We start from the raw sequence: 16,621 nt of genomic DNA on the forward strand, positions 1-16,621 counted from the left end.
TTCTATATTCCATAGACATTAGTGTCCGTGCATTTGTTTTTACAATTACGCTTAATATTAACGAGTCATTGTTTGCACGCTTTTTAACATCCTATCATAAATTCTAGGACCTAACAATGTCCAGTTTTTCCACTTCCTCATGCCTGGTCCACATTGCCATCATCAGGCTGTGCGCGCGTGTCTGTGCGGTGGTTGTCGTATACAACCTTGCGATCGCATCTCGAGTCTCGTCTGTGCAATGCACGATATCCCTAGCGCCGCATGATGGACGCTGTTATACAGAGGAGGTCTGTTGTTCGAGCAATGATGACCGCCTCGCTCTTCATCCTTTGGGTCTCATGGATGGTAGGCGTTCTTGAACCTTCATCTGTACCATAGCCTTGGCTAATAAGAACTTGTTTATAGGCTTCGGTGTGACTCAGGTAAACCGTTACCTTACATTAATGAACAGCAAATGAGGCTAAAAAATATATGAAAGTATTGTATGTATTTATGTATGTATGTACTTATGGGCATGAAGAATTAATTTTACTAGAGAAATTATTTTTGTTTAAATCTGTTTTTTTTTTACAATATTAAAGTGAAATTGTTATTTCTGGAGCGAGAGAATACCTGTATACCTTACAACACAGTCGACTAGACTAAACTACGGAAGGTTAAAAATGTAATCGTCAGAAAATTAACCAAAAAAAAAAAACTAGAATTTCTATTATTTCATAGTATTATTCCCAGTCCCAATGTTCTCTTTCTCTATTTGTCACGTTACTTTATCGTATCGTAGAAGTACCCGAGGAAGAAGTGCGAGGAAATGCTAGCGTCTTATCTCTTCTTCTCTCTGCGGGTTTCCAAGCGGCGCTGCGCTCATTAAGCGTCAGGGTGAAGTCAGTTTAAACTTTTTCCGGTCTAGAGGACATAAGAGGTACAATCCCTAAACTAGTGGAGGGAAATAGCCGTCATTATAGAGATCATTAGGAGCTGGCTATTACCTTTGATTTGAAACTTTAAAATACATTGGTCGCGTTATGTGAATGAAATAAAACTACAGATTTGACTCCAAAGAAGAGCCGCGGCGGACGGAACAGGTGCAATCTTACTCGAAATAGTACATAAATCTATCGATGTGTCTTGGAGAAAGAATGATGCCGTGATGCGTGTATATGACTATTGTTAGCGAGCGTGTGGACTGCATAAATGGGTTAAATAAACAAAATGGTGCTGGTAATTTAATTATAACTTTACAAAACTAGCTAACAGTATATACAAAAGTAATATAAAAAGTATAAAAAACAAATATATAAATAGGTTTTAAATGACACAGGCAGTGGCTAACTAAGGAGTTAACACGTTCACTGCGGCTTGAGGTCGATTCAGCCTCATGGTAGACTTTGCACTGGTGCGGCGCGTAAAACTCGTGTTTTCTCTCTAGTGCGGCGGCTGTTTACACTCAACCGTATGAGGTATGACAAAGACAAATATAGCTTTCTTTATACCTGCCAAGCATTGACTCCATATTGTAAAAAAATGATTGAAACATGAGGCAGAAAAGGCCTCAACCGCACTACTAGGAAGTTCAGCTTGAGGCTGATTCGACCTCAGCCGCACCAGCTGAAAGTTCTTCAAAATTGGGCCCGCAGTGAACGTGTTAAGTAAGAGTTGGTTACAGGTTTCAAGATGAGGACCTCAACCCAGGACTGCGCGTCCACCCTCCCCGAGCAGTTGGACTGCGACAGGGTTGTTATCAGCGGCACTTCCGGCATGTTCCCCAATTCAGAGCACGTCAAAGATTTTGCCGACATATTGTACAACAAGGTAACGAAGCAAATTCAATGGTTTACTTATAATTATCGTTACATACAATTATTTAAAAAAATTGTCATTCAAATATACATTACATTCGTCTTTTAGTTCTTTTTTGTTTGTTTTTATTTTGGATTAAAATTTATATATATAGTGCTCAATTTTTGTAAATTTTAAGCGTTTATTTAAATTAAATTTTGTGAATTATCAGTAAATGTTGCTTTACATGCGATCCGCCAAAAAAAGATTAAAATTAAAATTTGTCATAAATGTTGCTTACACCTGGGTTACCCGTTTCATTTTAAATATTTCATTTAGGTGAATCCGATAGAGGAAGTGGAACATAATGATTTCGTGCATCCGGAAATGATCAAACATAGAGGAAGGATTCCGAAGCTGGACCGCTTCGACTGCCAATTCTTCAAGGTCAACAATCAGGCCGTGCGCACCATGGAACCCATGTGCCGGAAGCTATTGGAGCAGACTTATCAAGCTATATACGACGCAGGTGAATATTATTGTATTCTCTTGTTTAATATCTTATCTACTTTATGATAGAAAGACTACGCCTTGAGAGACTTGTTAACCTGGGTGGAAGGAATGGCTGTAAATAATCTTACCCAGCTTTGCGACGAACAGGTCAAGAGAAAGGAAAAAAGCCTTAAAATGCCTTGTAGAGGTAAAGACAGGCAATAAAGAGGAGAAGTAGGCTGTGTCTAAAGCAAACTCTTCTTTTTATATGAAAGGATTTCCTACTGTTTGTCGATTTTTTTTTATTAAAATTATATTTTTAACATTACTTATTGGCAGCTCATGGGTCTTTAAATATAGAGTGATGTAGCGATTACCATTCTCGGGGCTGACGACCCGCGTAGAAAGTGCATTGTTTTATACTTCGATTATACCTCATAATTTCTCCAAATTTTCGTCTTCAAAAATTAAATAAATTATTAATGGCACAAGCTATAGATGTGTACAATAAAATTCTACAATCATTTTCAGATCTCCCACATGAGAGAATTAAAACCAATATTAAAAATAATATTATTGAAAAACAGTTCATTATTCTATCCAAGAATATTACACTGGTGTTGATGTGTGGAGTTAAATGTAGTCGAAGCTAATTATTGTCGTGGACTCTTGTAACACTAGATTTGTGAAGAGCAACTGTAATTGTAAGGTTTCAGCGGAACTGCCTTCCAAGCCGGTCATAGCTTCCTGTAGAGCTGACAATGTATACATTTGATGTTGATTGACGACTCGAAAGCGCTTGTAACCTATTTGAATATAGAATATTATATTTTGAACGTATCGTTTTGTACTTTCACTTTTTTCAAATCATGCAAAAAATCGTGTGACGTTTGCTTTTTATTTTTCCATATTTTGATTCGATATTATATCGTGTTATTTTATATTCTTTTCTATTTAAATTTACCAAAAAGGTTTTAATGCAAACCTTGTAAAGTTTTTGGCTACACACTAATTAATCAAAAATTAAATGCCAATGCTGTTCTAGAAGCCCATTCCAGAAATGAGCAAGCGTTCGCTCTTGACTGGTATAAATTCATCATAAGGTGATAGACACATTTCGCTGTTGTTCACCTTAGTAAGAAAAGGACCAATATTTAGGTGTTTGGCACTAATACGGTGTAACATAGCTCCTGAAGATGCCCCGTGGAGGGGTGAAACACGTGTTGAGTGATTTGGTGGTGGCGGTTGTGTGATTCGCATTGTTTGCCGCATGCGCATTTATCAGCGGGCTGGCGGGCGGTGCATTTCATTGCACGACTACCACTGCATGTGCGGAAGTGGCTAAATATTGGTCCTTTTCTTACTTAGGATGGACTTCCGCGAAGTAACGCCTGATTCCATTAAATTGTTCACCTTAGTTTTATGGTCAATATATTATAGATCAGGGAACATTAATTTCTAACAATAACTCCGGTCTAGACATACGTTCAAGAATTGTATATAATATTCGATGTTTTTAATAATTGAATAACCTTTTCATTTTTTGTACATTCAGGATTAAGTCCTGAACACCTGCAGGGGAGGTTCGTCGGCGTGTACATCGGAAGCAGTTACGCGGAATCCGAGAGAACCAGGTGTTATACTGATTTTAAGAATGGCAATGGCGTCCTCGGGTAAGAACCAATATTATCATTTCTACAAGAATTTATTCGACAAGTTCATGCCATGTGAAGTAGGTTTTTAAGTATATTTACCATAGTTGCCACGCTTGGCAGGCGGCTTGGCGAAAGCAGTGTGTAGACCTTCCATCAGATGGACCGACGACATAGTTCAGATCGCGGAAAGTCGCCGAGTGCGAGTAGCGCAACACCAATCATAGTAGCGATCGTTGAAGGAATCCTATACCTTACAGTAGGCGCCTATTGTCTGCTATGATAACATCGATAGATATTTTTTTTAAATGGTCCCCGCTGTTGGTGACCTCTCGTTCCCCTATCTCGTGTGGGACAGGGACTATTTAATTCAAGTAATTTTTTGTTATTATTACTATCATTCTTCTCTTTCATATATCATCTTATCTGTCGTACTGTTTCTTTCATTCTACAATTTTCCCATTTCATTTCATTCCATTAGCATAGTTGTCATTTTAGTTAACACTGTTTACACAGGGGTAGCAGAGCTTTGTTCGCAAATAGGATCTCTTACTTTCTGGATCTGAAAGGACCTTCGTTGTCGCTGGACCAGGCCTGCTGCAGCTCCGCGCTGGCTCTGGAGCACGCGTGCAAAGCATTGCGAAGTGGCGAGGTCGAGGCCGCGATTGTTGGCGGCTTCAATTTGTGCCTTCACCCTCAAGCCATGATTCACTACGGCCGGTACGTATGATTACATTCAAAAACAATTAAATATATCCTTTTTATTTCAAGTTTTTTAAAAAGGTTACGCATGAAATAATTTCAAGCTGCCATTGAAAGTAAGCGCGTGTGTGTGTTCCTCTTTATTCAACCGTGTTTCTCTTCTCCGATCTGTGTCTCTGTATATGTATGAAGCGTGATTTGAAATAGGTGTGTGTGGTGTAACTGTACATGTCATTAGCTGACAGTTAATGTACAGTGAAGCATATGAAAAACTAAAAGGCTTTTGAAATAGTAAATCGTATAGTGATACTACAGTAAGAGCAGTGGTAGCTCAGCGGTAGAGGAATGAGACTTGCGCTTGTTGGTCGCGGCTTCGATTCCCCGGATACAATCTTACATAATTCACAATTTGTGCATTCATTATATAGGGTTGCCACTGCTCACAAACAAGTTTCCACAGGATGGTGACCATAATACCACACTACAATCGCCAAACCGCCTGCAAAGGGTGGCGATTATTGCATATCTCTACATAGATATTTCTGGGGAATGTGGGACAATTTTCATCTATATATTGTGTAGTATCTAGCAACCAAAAGGCTTTTAGGTTTCATCAAATTGGATCTTGGGTCTAAAAAGTTTATTTAAAAAGGCTTATTCTCTTTTAGGTTCTACAGATATAAAACGTGGCTTTTTGGCGAAAGCTATATGTATATTTATATACACACACACACACACATATATAAAGCACTATATATAGTTTTAACACTTTTATAGAATACCTGACCTAAAAAATAAATAAAGTAAAATTAACAAATCGTTCACGAGTCTAAGTGATCGCATATATAATTAAGTTCGACAAGATATCTTAAACTTTCCTCCTCTTGGTATTAAATCTAAATTTAAAAGTATATTATTAAATAAATCTTATTATAACATTAAAGACGTTTTAGTGTATCGAAATGCATGGCACTTGTTTCTTTGACATATTCATATGGTTGAAATTATAATGCACACATCGAAAATTGTTAGATTTCATTTAACACGTTCACTGCGGGCCCAAATTTGAAGAACTTTCAGCTGGTGCGGCTGAGGTCGAATCAGCCTCAAGCTGAACTTCCTAGTAGTGCGGTTGAGGCCTTTTCTGCCTCATGTTTCAATCATTTTTTTTTTACAATATTGAGTCAATGCTTGGCAGGTATAAAGAAAGCTATATTTGTCTTTGTCATACCTCATACGGTTGAGTGTAAACAGCCGCCGCACTAGAGAGAAAACACGAGTTTTACGCGCCGCACCAGTGCAAAGTCTACCATGAGGCTGAATCGACCTCAAGCCGCAGTGAACGTGTTAAAATAGCAACTGTTGAGTTTCTCGTCGGCTCTCTTCAGCTGTTAAAATATTTGACTATTATAAATTGCATGTAAATGTCTACTTGAATAAAGATTTTCTGGATTTAAATTTAAATTAAATTATCATGTGATTATTGAACGTGCTCACGTATTCACAACATTACTAAATCACAACCTAATTCATAGCTTTTGTCCCTGTGTGTGTGTGTTTTATAAGCACACAAAATATTGGAAGTTGACTTTATTTACATTTTTAAAAACGTTTGTTACTGTTTTAATTAATGTTAGTTTTAGTTTAAATAACTGTGTTTTAAAATTGAATTTAATTGTATTATTCTTTGCATGTCATCGAATGAATAAATATAATTAACATAGTAAATTATGTAATAAAGGAAGTCATCAGTGAATATAAAGTATATATGTACATCGTGGTTTTTTTTTTGCCAAATGAGGAAATTCTCAATACTCTTACATTGCTACAAGCTTGCCTAGAAGTTACCTATTTACTTTTGTCTGGGAAAACTCCTAAGTAACAACTGGCTGAAAACAATAAATTGTACAGGAACAAGGAGTTACATAAAAAAATAATTAGTATTAATACGTAGTAATACGAATTAAAAAAAATGTTTATCATTGTATTATCATTACTTTATTAATTATTTATAAAACTATTGATTTTTGGACGGGGTTTTATCATACATTAATTTACAGACAATGATCTATATATTCCCTCTAAATTTTTACACCGATAAGCAATCATTCTGTATATGCGTACTAAATACATTATTGAGTGTATGAGGATTTAATTTTTTTTCCGATCCATATCCATTCAGATTAAGTCCCGTAAGAATCCTTACGTGGCACTCTACCTTCAGGTCTTAACATCCATTCTCTTCATATTCCTTACAGGGTAATAAAGCTAAGCGAGGACAATGCAACGAGATCCTTCGACGCGTGCGCAGACGGCTGCGTCAGCTCCGATGCCATCAGCGTTCTGTTCCTGCAGAAAGCGAAAGATGCTCTTAGGTTAGAATTTTTATTAGTTTATTTGTCATATTTAAAACTAGGAAACAAGAGTATTTACGAATCTATACATAAGACATTTAAATGTTGTTAAAAGTTTTTGCTTCTCATCTATACAAACAACACAAATAAAAATAAAATGGTGAATGCTTTATCATAATTATTTTCATGTTTTTTATAAATTACAATGAATTTTCTTATGGAGAAGAAAATAGAGAAAAAAATGCAAGAAGTTTTGCTAAACTTCTATATAATATTTTTTTTGTTTATACAAATAAAGCTTTCATCAGTGTTTTTTAATCTTTTTCAAGCTACGCCTTACCTTAGCCTTTTTAAAATGCCTCTATACAAAACCTCATTTTTTTATTAAATGGAAAGGGCTAAACACATGTTAAGTCCATTTTCAAATTGCCCCCCTTAACATTCAAATTGCCCCTCTGTTGGGCGTGGACTTCACATTGGGAAACACTTGCCTAAATTGAACAGCTGTCAAACATTGTGTTATACTTGACATAGCCGTTTCCTGTAAACTTTCAATGAGATCATCAGCTCGCATTCAACGTCTTCCGGTTACTAACATGGGCCTCTTTCAAATCAACAGGATATATGCTGACATAATTCACGTTAAAAGCGAGTTTAATGGAATATTGGAGAACACCAACGCGCAGGTGTACGGGTTCCTTCGCAACCCTGACGCTCTGGCCGACTATTTGAGAGATTTTTACAAAGAAGCCGGGGTACCCCCTGAGGCTGTGGAATACGTGGAGGCGTTTGGAGCTGGTTAGAAAACATCTCACATTTAATCTATTTGGTTCACAAGCAGTGATGTGTATAGCATGAACTCAACCGCGTAGATGAACAGTAACTGACCTGACTTAGCGAATAAGTCTAAGTGGCAGTGTTCAGGCCACAGAACAGAAAGCTGATGATGATTCAGTTTACTAATCATCACCAACTCAGCTGGGGCGTTCACTGCTGGACATAGACCTAACAAAGTCTTCATTGCTTTTCTTTTTTTATGGTCCTCGTTTTTGAGGGCCTCTCTTTTCTCCTATCATATTTTGGACATAGAAACATAACCTTTTTTTTAATTTTTATTACATTTCTCCTCTCTCGTCTTTTATAATTTCTTTTACTACTTCTTTTTTAATTCATCTCATCTCTTGTACTCTTCCTTTAATCAACAATCCTTTCCCACGTGATCTCTCTTTCTTCGCCACATTCTTGTGGTATTACAGTTCGATTTACCATTTGAAATTCTTATCGTTATTACTGTCTTATCTTATTCATTATTTATATTTATAGTCTCATTTATAATTTTCTTATAATATTTTTAAAATATTTAGCGACGTTCTTTTCTTTACGGGTTCTTCGATCTTTATCGTTCTAAAGCTTTTTTTTTAAATTGCTATTTTAGTATTTTCATTCAGATATCATTATGCTTGAATAAAAAAAATGTCATACTTTTTGTATCAGGTGTACTAGACGCAGACGAGGCAGAATTAAAGGCACTCGATAAAGTGTTCTGTGAGAAGAGAACTCGGGCGCTGCCGGTCGGAAGTGTTACGTCTAACTTCGGATACACGGGAGCAGTTTCAGCTCTGGTGTCCATCACTAAAGTATGTTTTCATGATATATTCGCGAATGGATTATATTTAGTTGTAACTTTTGTACACCGAGGAAAGAATACAAAACTAGATGGTTCTAAATGTACACAGACGAGTCCATAAAAATTCAGATTCGTTTTATTTGTATGATCCAGTATGTATATAGCGTTCATTTAACAAAGCTTCGTGTTGCTAGCCACTACGGCTAAATATTTGTTTAAAATAATTTGAATCGCTCGAATTCAAATTAAGAACCACGATTTGAATTCTTTTCAAGGTTTTGCTAGCCTATCAAACTGGACAAGTGGCGGGGAATTTACACTACAAGAACCCGCGGGAAGATGTTGCAGCTGTACGCGACCGTAGGATCCAGGTGGTGTCGGAGAACCAGCCGCTCAACCGGTCTTATGTGGCCGTCAACAACTTGTCGCTCAATGGAATTAATGCTCACCTCCTCTTAAACTGCGAGTACAGACCCAAGGTAGGACTTGATAATTTGAATGACTTGTACATATTAAAACCTTCATTATCATTGCTATATGAGAGGATCAAGGGCTCGCTACATTGTACAACCCACCAACGACAATACGTAGTCTTATCTGGGGAAAGAATAGAGATATGAAATATCCTCTTCTCTTAAGAATTGGCTCACCAGAAAATGGCATTCGTTTCGGCCAAACATCCTAATGGAGGCATCAGATTTCCTAGAGTCAATCAACCGGAGACCACGTCGTGAAACCTAAAAGTCCTTACAAGTACAATCCTTTCAGTGCTTCCTGCGTCGGATCTGGACTTTTGTTCCACTGCCAACGATAATTCAGACGTTGAGGATTATTATATCATATATAGAGCGCAAATGTTCAATGTCGACAATGACATCGGTATTGTGATTCTACCTGAATAAATATCATGGTAGGTGGTACCCAAGGTCGTATCTGATGTTCCTACGATAAAATAAATGCGTAAATCTTTTTATCTCGTTACTCTTCCTTCAGTTTTCCTAAAATCATACATGCGGTTTTGTAATATAATTTCACGATTATCTACAATTTAGATTTTCAAAATCATTACTGTTTTTCAGCAAATTGAAAACTATGTTTCAAGCATACCGCATCTAGTATTAGCTTCGGGTAGACAAGAATCTGCTGTTGAATTTATTTTCAATTACCTCAAAAGTAGATTGATAAACCCTGAGGAGTTGGCTCTTCTCCACCACATCCACGAGAAGAGAATAAATGGTCATCTTTCAAGAGGATATACAGTACTTGGTAAGTTACTACTGTGCCTTCAGATAGACGAAATAATATACCTGTTTATGATTTGCATTTCTCTTCAGGTACTGAAGATGATAAAACTGTTTGCCTTGGCGAGAAGGTGGAGCGTTTTGATGGATTGAAGCGGCCGGTGTGGTTCGTGTACAGCGGCTTGGGGTCGCAGTGGACCGGGATGGGTGGGCAGCTGATGCGTATTCCCAGATTCGCGGCGACTATACAAAGGTTAGGTTTAAAAATACTCTGTTTATATTTTAGTAATTATACTAACAGCTGAGGATACATAATGCTTCTGTAAATTTGATTTCTATGATTATATTGAATGAACATCTGACCCTATTTATCCATGTTTACAGAATTCACGAAGTTCTGGAACCAAGAGGCGTGGACATCGTCGACATCATAACAACGACGGACAAGTCCGCAGTCCGGGGTATCTTCAACGCACTTCTTGGCATAACATCAATTCAAATAGCCCTCACCGACGTCCTCGCGGACCTGGGCATCGTGCCGGACAACATCATCGGTGAGCTGTTGTTGGTTTTGTTGATGTTTTAAATATATAAAGCAAGCAATTTAACTTGATGTTCATAAAGGAATTCAAGCTAATATAACTATACAGCGTAGTGTAATCCAACAAAACCATTTATTCTTTCTTACTGGGTAGCAGGGCATTCCATGAACACCTAAAGAGTTCCTTCCCTTTAACGAAATCGTCCGACTTCTTAATTCATCATCACAAATTCTGGATTTCCACTGCTGGGTAGGCCTTTCTAATAAGACCGGTTGGATGTGGAATGCATCGAGCATCTGATGACCTTCTGAATGTTCACCTTGCTGGTGGAGTCCTCAACCTTTGTATTTGTAAATTTGAATCGAATATATTGCAAAACTCAAAAAAATACCACCCAGCTTGTACAACATAGCGATAAATATTTCAAGTTCATAGTATTTTAGAGTTGATGCCATTAGAACAGCAGACTATGATATATTAAAAAAAATTATGGGATGCTGAAGGGGTCCAAGAATCTTAGAGACTAAAAGAAAATAAGAATTTATTAGAGACGCAATAGTACCGCGATATAAAGGAGACAGAGGAGATTGTAAACTGAACTGGCATCAATGCTTGTCTACCGTAACATATTACCTTTCGACATATAATAGAAGTGGTTTTTTCAGGTCACAGCATCGGAGAGCTTGGCTGCGGGTACGCCGATGGTTGTCTTACATTGGAAGAAATGATTCTCTCTGCATACTATCGGGGTCGCGTTGCCGAGGAAATTCCTGTTATCAAAGGAGCTATGTGCGCGGTGGGATTGGGATATCAAAAGGTAAATTTATATGACATTAGTCTTTTAGAACTAATAGTACACGAGCCTACAATAAAAAAGGCCTCCCCAAAAGCATGCGACGATGACCGTTCCACGCTGCTCGCCTCCAAATGCTTCTCTGTACCATAATTACGTCATCAGGATCACAACAACCGCTATATCTTGCCTAACGTTGCAGATGCGTGACATGTGTCCTCCAGGAATTTACATATCCTGTCGCAATGGCCCCGACTCCTGTACCTTGTCAGGTCCTGTTGAGGATATAGAGAAGTTCAGTAAGAAACTTGAAGCTGAAGGAATATTTGTTAAGACTGTCGCCTCGGATGATATTGCCTTCCACTCGCCATACATAGCGGCTTACAGTAAGTAAAAATGATTATTTCAGAACTCCATCATTTATTTATTTAATTTTTTTCCGCCAATAGCAGCCACACTGCAAGGTATAGTACTTCCTGAAAGATCTCCACAATGGCCGATATTCCTCTGACCGCATCCAGCTGCTCTAACTCCACCAAGACCTAAATAAATAAATATCTCTGTATATGATTTAAGATCCTTCATTAAGAAATGATCATAAACACGATTTTTACTTCTAGAAGTTTCAAATCGTTATCTAAATGTTAGCTATATGACAGAGATTGCTAAGTCCAGTGCCAGACAGAGATTAAATTTTGCTTCAATTGCTGATTTGGAGGAGAAACAAATTTACGGCTAGCCAATGGTCGCTGGAAGTTTTAGTTTCTTTATAACCTGTTCTACAATTATTTATATTATTTTCAAATCGCAATGAGCACACAGCAGAGTTTTAGAGATGAGAGATCACTTAAAAATTTGTCTAAAAATAGTAGTAGAAGCTATTTATTCCAAGGGTCAAGTCATCATTATTGTATCCTCAGAACGACAATACTCGACATAGGACATCCCTGTAGATTTTAAACTGGATTGATTGGAAGCGGTCGGCGTCCAGCATCTTTCAATCAATCATTACAAGGTTGGCTGTGAAAATTATAGAAAATATAAAAGATGAGAGAAGAAAGAATGAGAGAGAGACGTGAAGTAAAAGAGAGATGTGAAGGATGAGAGAGAAAGGGTGAAAATAGGAAAGTCTGTGAAAAAGTATGGGTAAAATGTATCCCAGTCCAAAAAAATAAGATAGGGGAACAAAACTTTTTTGTCCGATAACGGGCGTCACGAAAAATAACCAGGATATCTATCTACCATTTAGGCATTTTGCGTTGTTCTGAATTATAATTTAGTTAATAGTGTACATTTTGATGATTTTGATTTTTAAATTTATTACATGGTACTTGAAAGTAATTGAGCAATGGTGGCCCTGGGGTCGATTATGATCGTATGCCATGGAATAGTCATAAGTGTGAATAAGTACGTTAAGTATAAAGAATTGCCGCTGATAGCAAATAGATTTGAATGAATAATGATTTTGGGTAGCAGCGACCTCTGCGTACCATAATACGCGATCGTGAACTCGACTACCAGGCGTGGCGATTATGGTATGGGAGAAGATTAGTAATATTTCACCCAATTAAACTGTTGAAATTATAGCAATGATAGAATCGAAAGAACTTAAGTAATTATTGACAAAGAAAGCAACTAAATTTAGAAAAGAAATTGAAACGAGAGAAACTGGTTACAATAGACAAGCAAGCATGAGAAAAGTGCGTCAAGCGCGCAGTAGCCGCGTCAAGTCTGTGCGGGGAGAGGTGCAGGCCTTTGTAGTCGAGTACCACGCGATTTGTGCGTATGGTACAATAGACATAAGCGGAGCGTTTTCACATGTCTATTTTATAAATATATCAAAATATTTCTTATGTTTACGTCTTTGAGGATGCCTATATCTGGCATTAGGTGTCTATGGGCTGTAATCGACGAACTGAAAAGAATAAGGGTGTTTAATGTAAATGTATTTATTACAGATGAAATCCATAAGGCTTACCTAAGGGAGGTGATCACACCGCGAGAGCGCAGCGCGCGCTGGATTACTTCATCAGTACCAGCGGAGCGTGCCCACGAGTACACCGGCAGATACTCTTGCGCCGAATACCACAACAACAATATGATGGTAACATTGTCCTTGAAATGAAATTAAAAACTGATGCTAGATTAACGAGATATCACCTCTCTCTTTCTGTTCAATTATTAAATTTACACGTGGTTTCCGCTCTTCTTCCACTCTTCCCACACTTCTACTACTTTCTTCTATCGTTAAGAAACTTTTGATTCTAGAATATGAATTGAAAAGGGATTAATTAATTAGGTTTGTCAGACCTTGCTAAGCGACTGCTTAAAAATTAACTTTATTAAACAAGAGATATTACTTGTTCGTCGCAGTCGTTAGAATATTACTGGTGTATGTAATAGCAGTTAAAATCTTAATCACTTCTAACTTATTAGCAGGTTAGTGCGGTTAAACTCATATTTAGCTATACTTCTACTATTAGTAAAAATTGTATGTGAAAAGTGTATATCAAAAAGTTTTACAAATCTATATATACCAAAATAAATATTTGTCTGTATGTCCTTTATAGAATCGCAAACTATGCATTTGATCGTGTGATGATCTTTAGCAAAGTTGTTGTACATAAGTCATCGAAGGTTTCTAAGTTATTATTACCAGCTTTCGACAGATGGCGCCACTTTCATCCTAATGAATTTCATATATTGCCACGACAGTTCATGCTGATTTAAATTGAAACGAAGACAGCGAACCAATTAGAGTTGTGGGTGATAAAAAAATTTATTTTAATTGGGACATTTTAAATGCTGCCTTATGTAAGAAATTGCAGCCTACGAGGAATTGCTAAACAAATTTTTTGTGTATAAAAATGAATGAGTTGCTTTTTCGCACATCCAATCCCCTGGCCACTTGGCCTGGTCTTCGCAGTGGCTCTTACCCTGGGTAAGAGATATACTTCTGTTAAGTCTAGATTTCAAGATGTCTCAAATGTTCAATGGGTATAAATATTCAAAACCACAGGCTCTCTAAACCCTCTGTGTCGAGTCCATTTTTTGACAGATGCTTTTATAAACAGCTAAAAATATTTTACAGAGTGCAGTCCTGTTTGAAGAAGCCTTGCAGCACGTGCCAGCTAACGCGATTTTGATAGAGATCGCACCGCATGGCCTGCTGCAGGCCATCCTCAAGCGCTCCGTGCCTTCCGGTTGCTGCAATGTACCACTAACCCAGCGTGGTCACCCCGACAATGTGCTATTTTTCCTCAAGGCCATAGGACAGTAAGTTTGACCTTTCGATCTAAAGCTCACAGTAGACCTTCATCTGATTTTAATATAAAAATACTCGGGTTAAAACCTTCATTGCTCTGCCTATGGGAAAAATGCAATAACTGTCCCATATATCATTAGTGTTTAAATAACTATATAGGGGTGATTGTAAATAGCTTTAAAAAGGGTGAATTTATAGCTGTATGCTGACATGTATTGTACATTTTATCAAATAATCAATGGTTTTAGAAATATTAAATATCGTAATGATGATATTTGAAGGATATAATAAGTTGCTAATTTTACGAAATTTAGAGACTGGAGTAAAACCTTGCCTTAATTCCTGTTAACCTTTTGTGTATTGCTTGCTATTTGAGAGCAGTGGTAGTATAGCGGTAGAGAACTGAGGCTTGTGATCGAAGCTTGCTGGTTCGACTCCCGGGATACGATCTCGTATAATTCACATTTAGTCCGTTATAGAATTGTCTAACAAATTTCTAGAGAATATACAGCAGCGTCTTTTTCAAATTATAATACCACACTACGACCACCAACCCGCCTGCCAAGCGGCGCGATTATATACCCACACATATCATCATCTACACCCACAGATATCTTTGAGGGAGGCCTATGTCTTGCAGAGGTCGTCCATTAGCTAAATAAATACAGTTAAAAAACTTTTAATTTAAACGGTTTTTTGATACCCATATTGTGGTGGTTGTGGAAAAATATGTACCTAGTCCGCCATATTGGAACGGCGTCCATCTTGAATTTTGACATAATCATCGTGTTTTACTAGTGTAGCCCTTTCATTTGATTCCCATATTGAGGGGGTTAAGAAAAAATATGTAATCCGCCATTTTGTATCGGCGGCCATCTTAGATTTATAATGTTATATCTAATTAATTTTATTATATTGTATTGTCATCTAAATTAAATGTGTGTACCAAATTTCAGATCGATCTGACAACGGGAAAGTGCTTAAATTTCAATTTGTAATTTTGACCCAAATAAACAAATTCCGTACGGGTTTAGTTCGACCCGTTAAAACCGTTTAAAAATGAGAAGAAATTTTGTGAAATTGGGCAGACAACGGTGTTGGTTTTAGATTTTAAAAACACTCAGTTCTTAGAGTAATAAAAAAATCTTTTCAGATTATACATCGAGGGCCTCAATCCGAAAATAGCCAACATCTACCCTAAGATAGAGTTTCCGGTGTCGACGGGAACGCCTTCGCTTTCCCACTTGCCGAATTGGATCCACGACGAGAAGTGGTACGGTCGACTTATCATATATATAACATCCTTTTAAAAAAGATCCAAGTGTTAATAGTTAGAACTAATAGCTTACCGAAAACATACTAGTTAAAATGGAGAGAGATCTCTTCTTGGGCATTTCCATACAAAGAAGAAAAATATAATTCAAAATTTTGTTTTAGACTAAACGTTTACCAGGGTGCAAATATTTTGCTGCAGTTGGTTCAGTAGTTGCAGTGACCATACTATGGTTTTCTTGATCGTATGACCTTACAAAATTAGAACTTATAACAGCATAGATTTTAGGACTCCGATGATCCATCCATATGAGAACTGGAGAATCTCAGGATCTAAAGTTATTGAGAGGTTCTCCAGCTATATATATTGTATACTATACTCTGTAGAATTAGTCTTTCCATAGCGTCTTTTACATAACTTACATATTTTCTAGATATGCGCCTTATTACTCGAAAATTTATAGGTCGTTTATTTCTCTTAGGAAGGTGATATTTAGTATATAACTGGCTATCAGATAGATTTCTTATGAGATCAGTTGAAAGCGGCCTGTGTCCAGTACCTTCCATTGAGGTAGCAAATATGAAGTTAATTGCACAAATAACAGAACTAAAAGTAAAATCCAAAAAAAAATAATATCCAAAAAAAAAAGAAAACTGTAATTTAAAAATTAGGATAAGTAATAAAATAAAGAATAAATAATATACCTAGCCACCTAAGAGTAATAAGATGATGGAAGGAAGGCGATGAAAGCAAGAAGGAATGAAAGAACAAAATGAAAGATATTGTGAAGAAAAAAAGGTAAGAATAAAAGAAATTGAGAAGTATGAAAGAGAGTGAAGAATAAAGATAAAATTTTGAAAAACTTATTTGTAAACAAAGTCCCTGATCCCAACAAATTAGGGGT

At 37.0% G+C, this 16,621-nt stretch overlaps 2 protein-coding genes across 2 annotated transcripts; both read left to right on the plus strand.

Moving 5' to 3' along the window:
- Positions 1-2,397: 2,397 nt before the first annotated feature.
- On the plus strand, positions 2,398-7,321 carry LOC137924409 (fatty acid synthase-like). The gene is made up of 5 exons (XM_068767808.1): positions 2,398-2,476; positions 3,824-3,941; positions 4,437-4,640; positions 6,881-6,997; positions 7,306-7,321. The coding sequence occupies exons 1-5, from the start codon at positions 2,398-2,400 to the stop codon at positions 7,319-7,321; spliced, it is 534 nt and encodes a 177-aa protein (XP_068623909.1).
- A 1,371-nt stretch (positions 7,322-8,692) lies between these two features.
- Positions 8,693-14,459, plus strand: LOC137924410 (fatty acid synthase-like). The gene is made up of 9 exons (XM_068767809.1): positions 8,693-8,704; positions 8,879-9,082; positions 9,683-9,869; positions 9,938-10,097; positions 10,229-10,398; positions 11,052-11,203; positions 11,382-11,565; positions 13,138-13,283; positions 14,271-14,459. The coding sequence occupies exons 1-9, from the start codon at positions 8,693-8,695 to the stop codon at positions 14,457-14,459; spliced, it is 1,404 nt and encodes a 467-aa protein (XP_068623910.1).
- Positions 14,460-16,621: the final 2,162 nt, after the last annotated feature.

The sequence above is a fragment of the Battus philenor genome, unplaced genomic scaffold, assembly GCF_028537555.1.
Source record: "Battus philenor isolate CCGP_79_NKW_IND1 unplaced genomic scaffold, ilBatPhil1.0.hap1 SCAF_23, whole genome shotgun sequence".
Classification (NCBI taxonomy): domain Eukaryota; kingdom Metazoa; phylum Arthropoda; class Insecta; order Lepidoptera; family Papilionidae; genus Battus; species Battus philenor.

What these genes read in the sequence shown, in the direction of transcription:
- LOC137924409 (XM_068767808.1), top strand. Translation starts at nt 2,398, where the DNA reads ATGGCTGTAAATAATCTTACCCAGCTTTGCGACGAACAGGTCAAGAGA. An exon ending in AATGGCAATGGCGTCCTCGG is followed by an intron (nt 3,942 to 4,436) that starts GTAAGAACCAAT and finishes CTGTTTACACAG; the next exon opens with GGGTAGCAGAGCTTTGTTCG. An exon ending in GCCATGATTCACTACGGCCG is followed by an intron (nt 4,641 to 6,880) that starts GTACGTATGATT and finishes TATTCCTTACAG; the next exon opens with GGTAATAAAGCTAAGCGAGG.
- LOC137924410 (XM_068767809.1), top strand. An exon ending in TTCGCGGCGACTATACAAAG is followed by an intron (nt 10,098 to 10,228) that starts GTTAGGTTTAAA and finishes CCATGTTTACAG; the next exon opens with AATTCACGAAGTTCTGGAAC. An exon ending in GCCATACATAGCGGCTTACA is followed by an intron (nt 11,566 to 13,137) that starts GTAAGTAAAAAT and finishes TATTTATTACAG; the next exon opens with ATGAAATCCATAAGGCTTAC.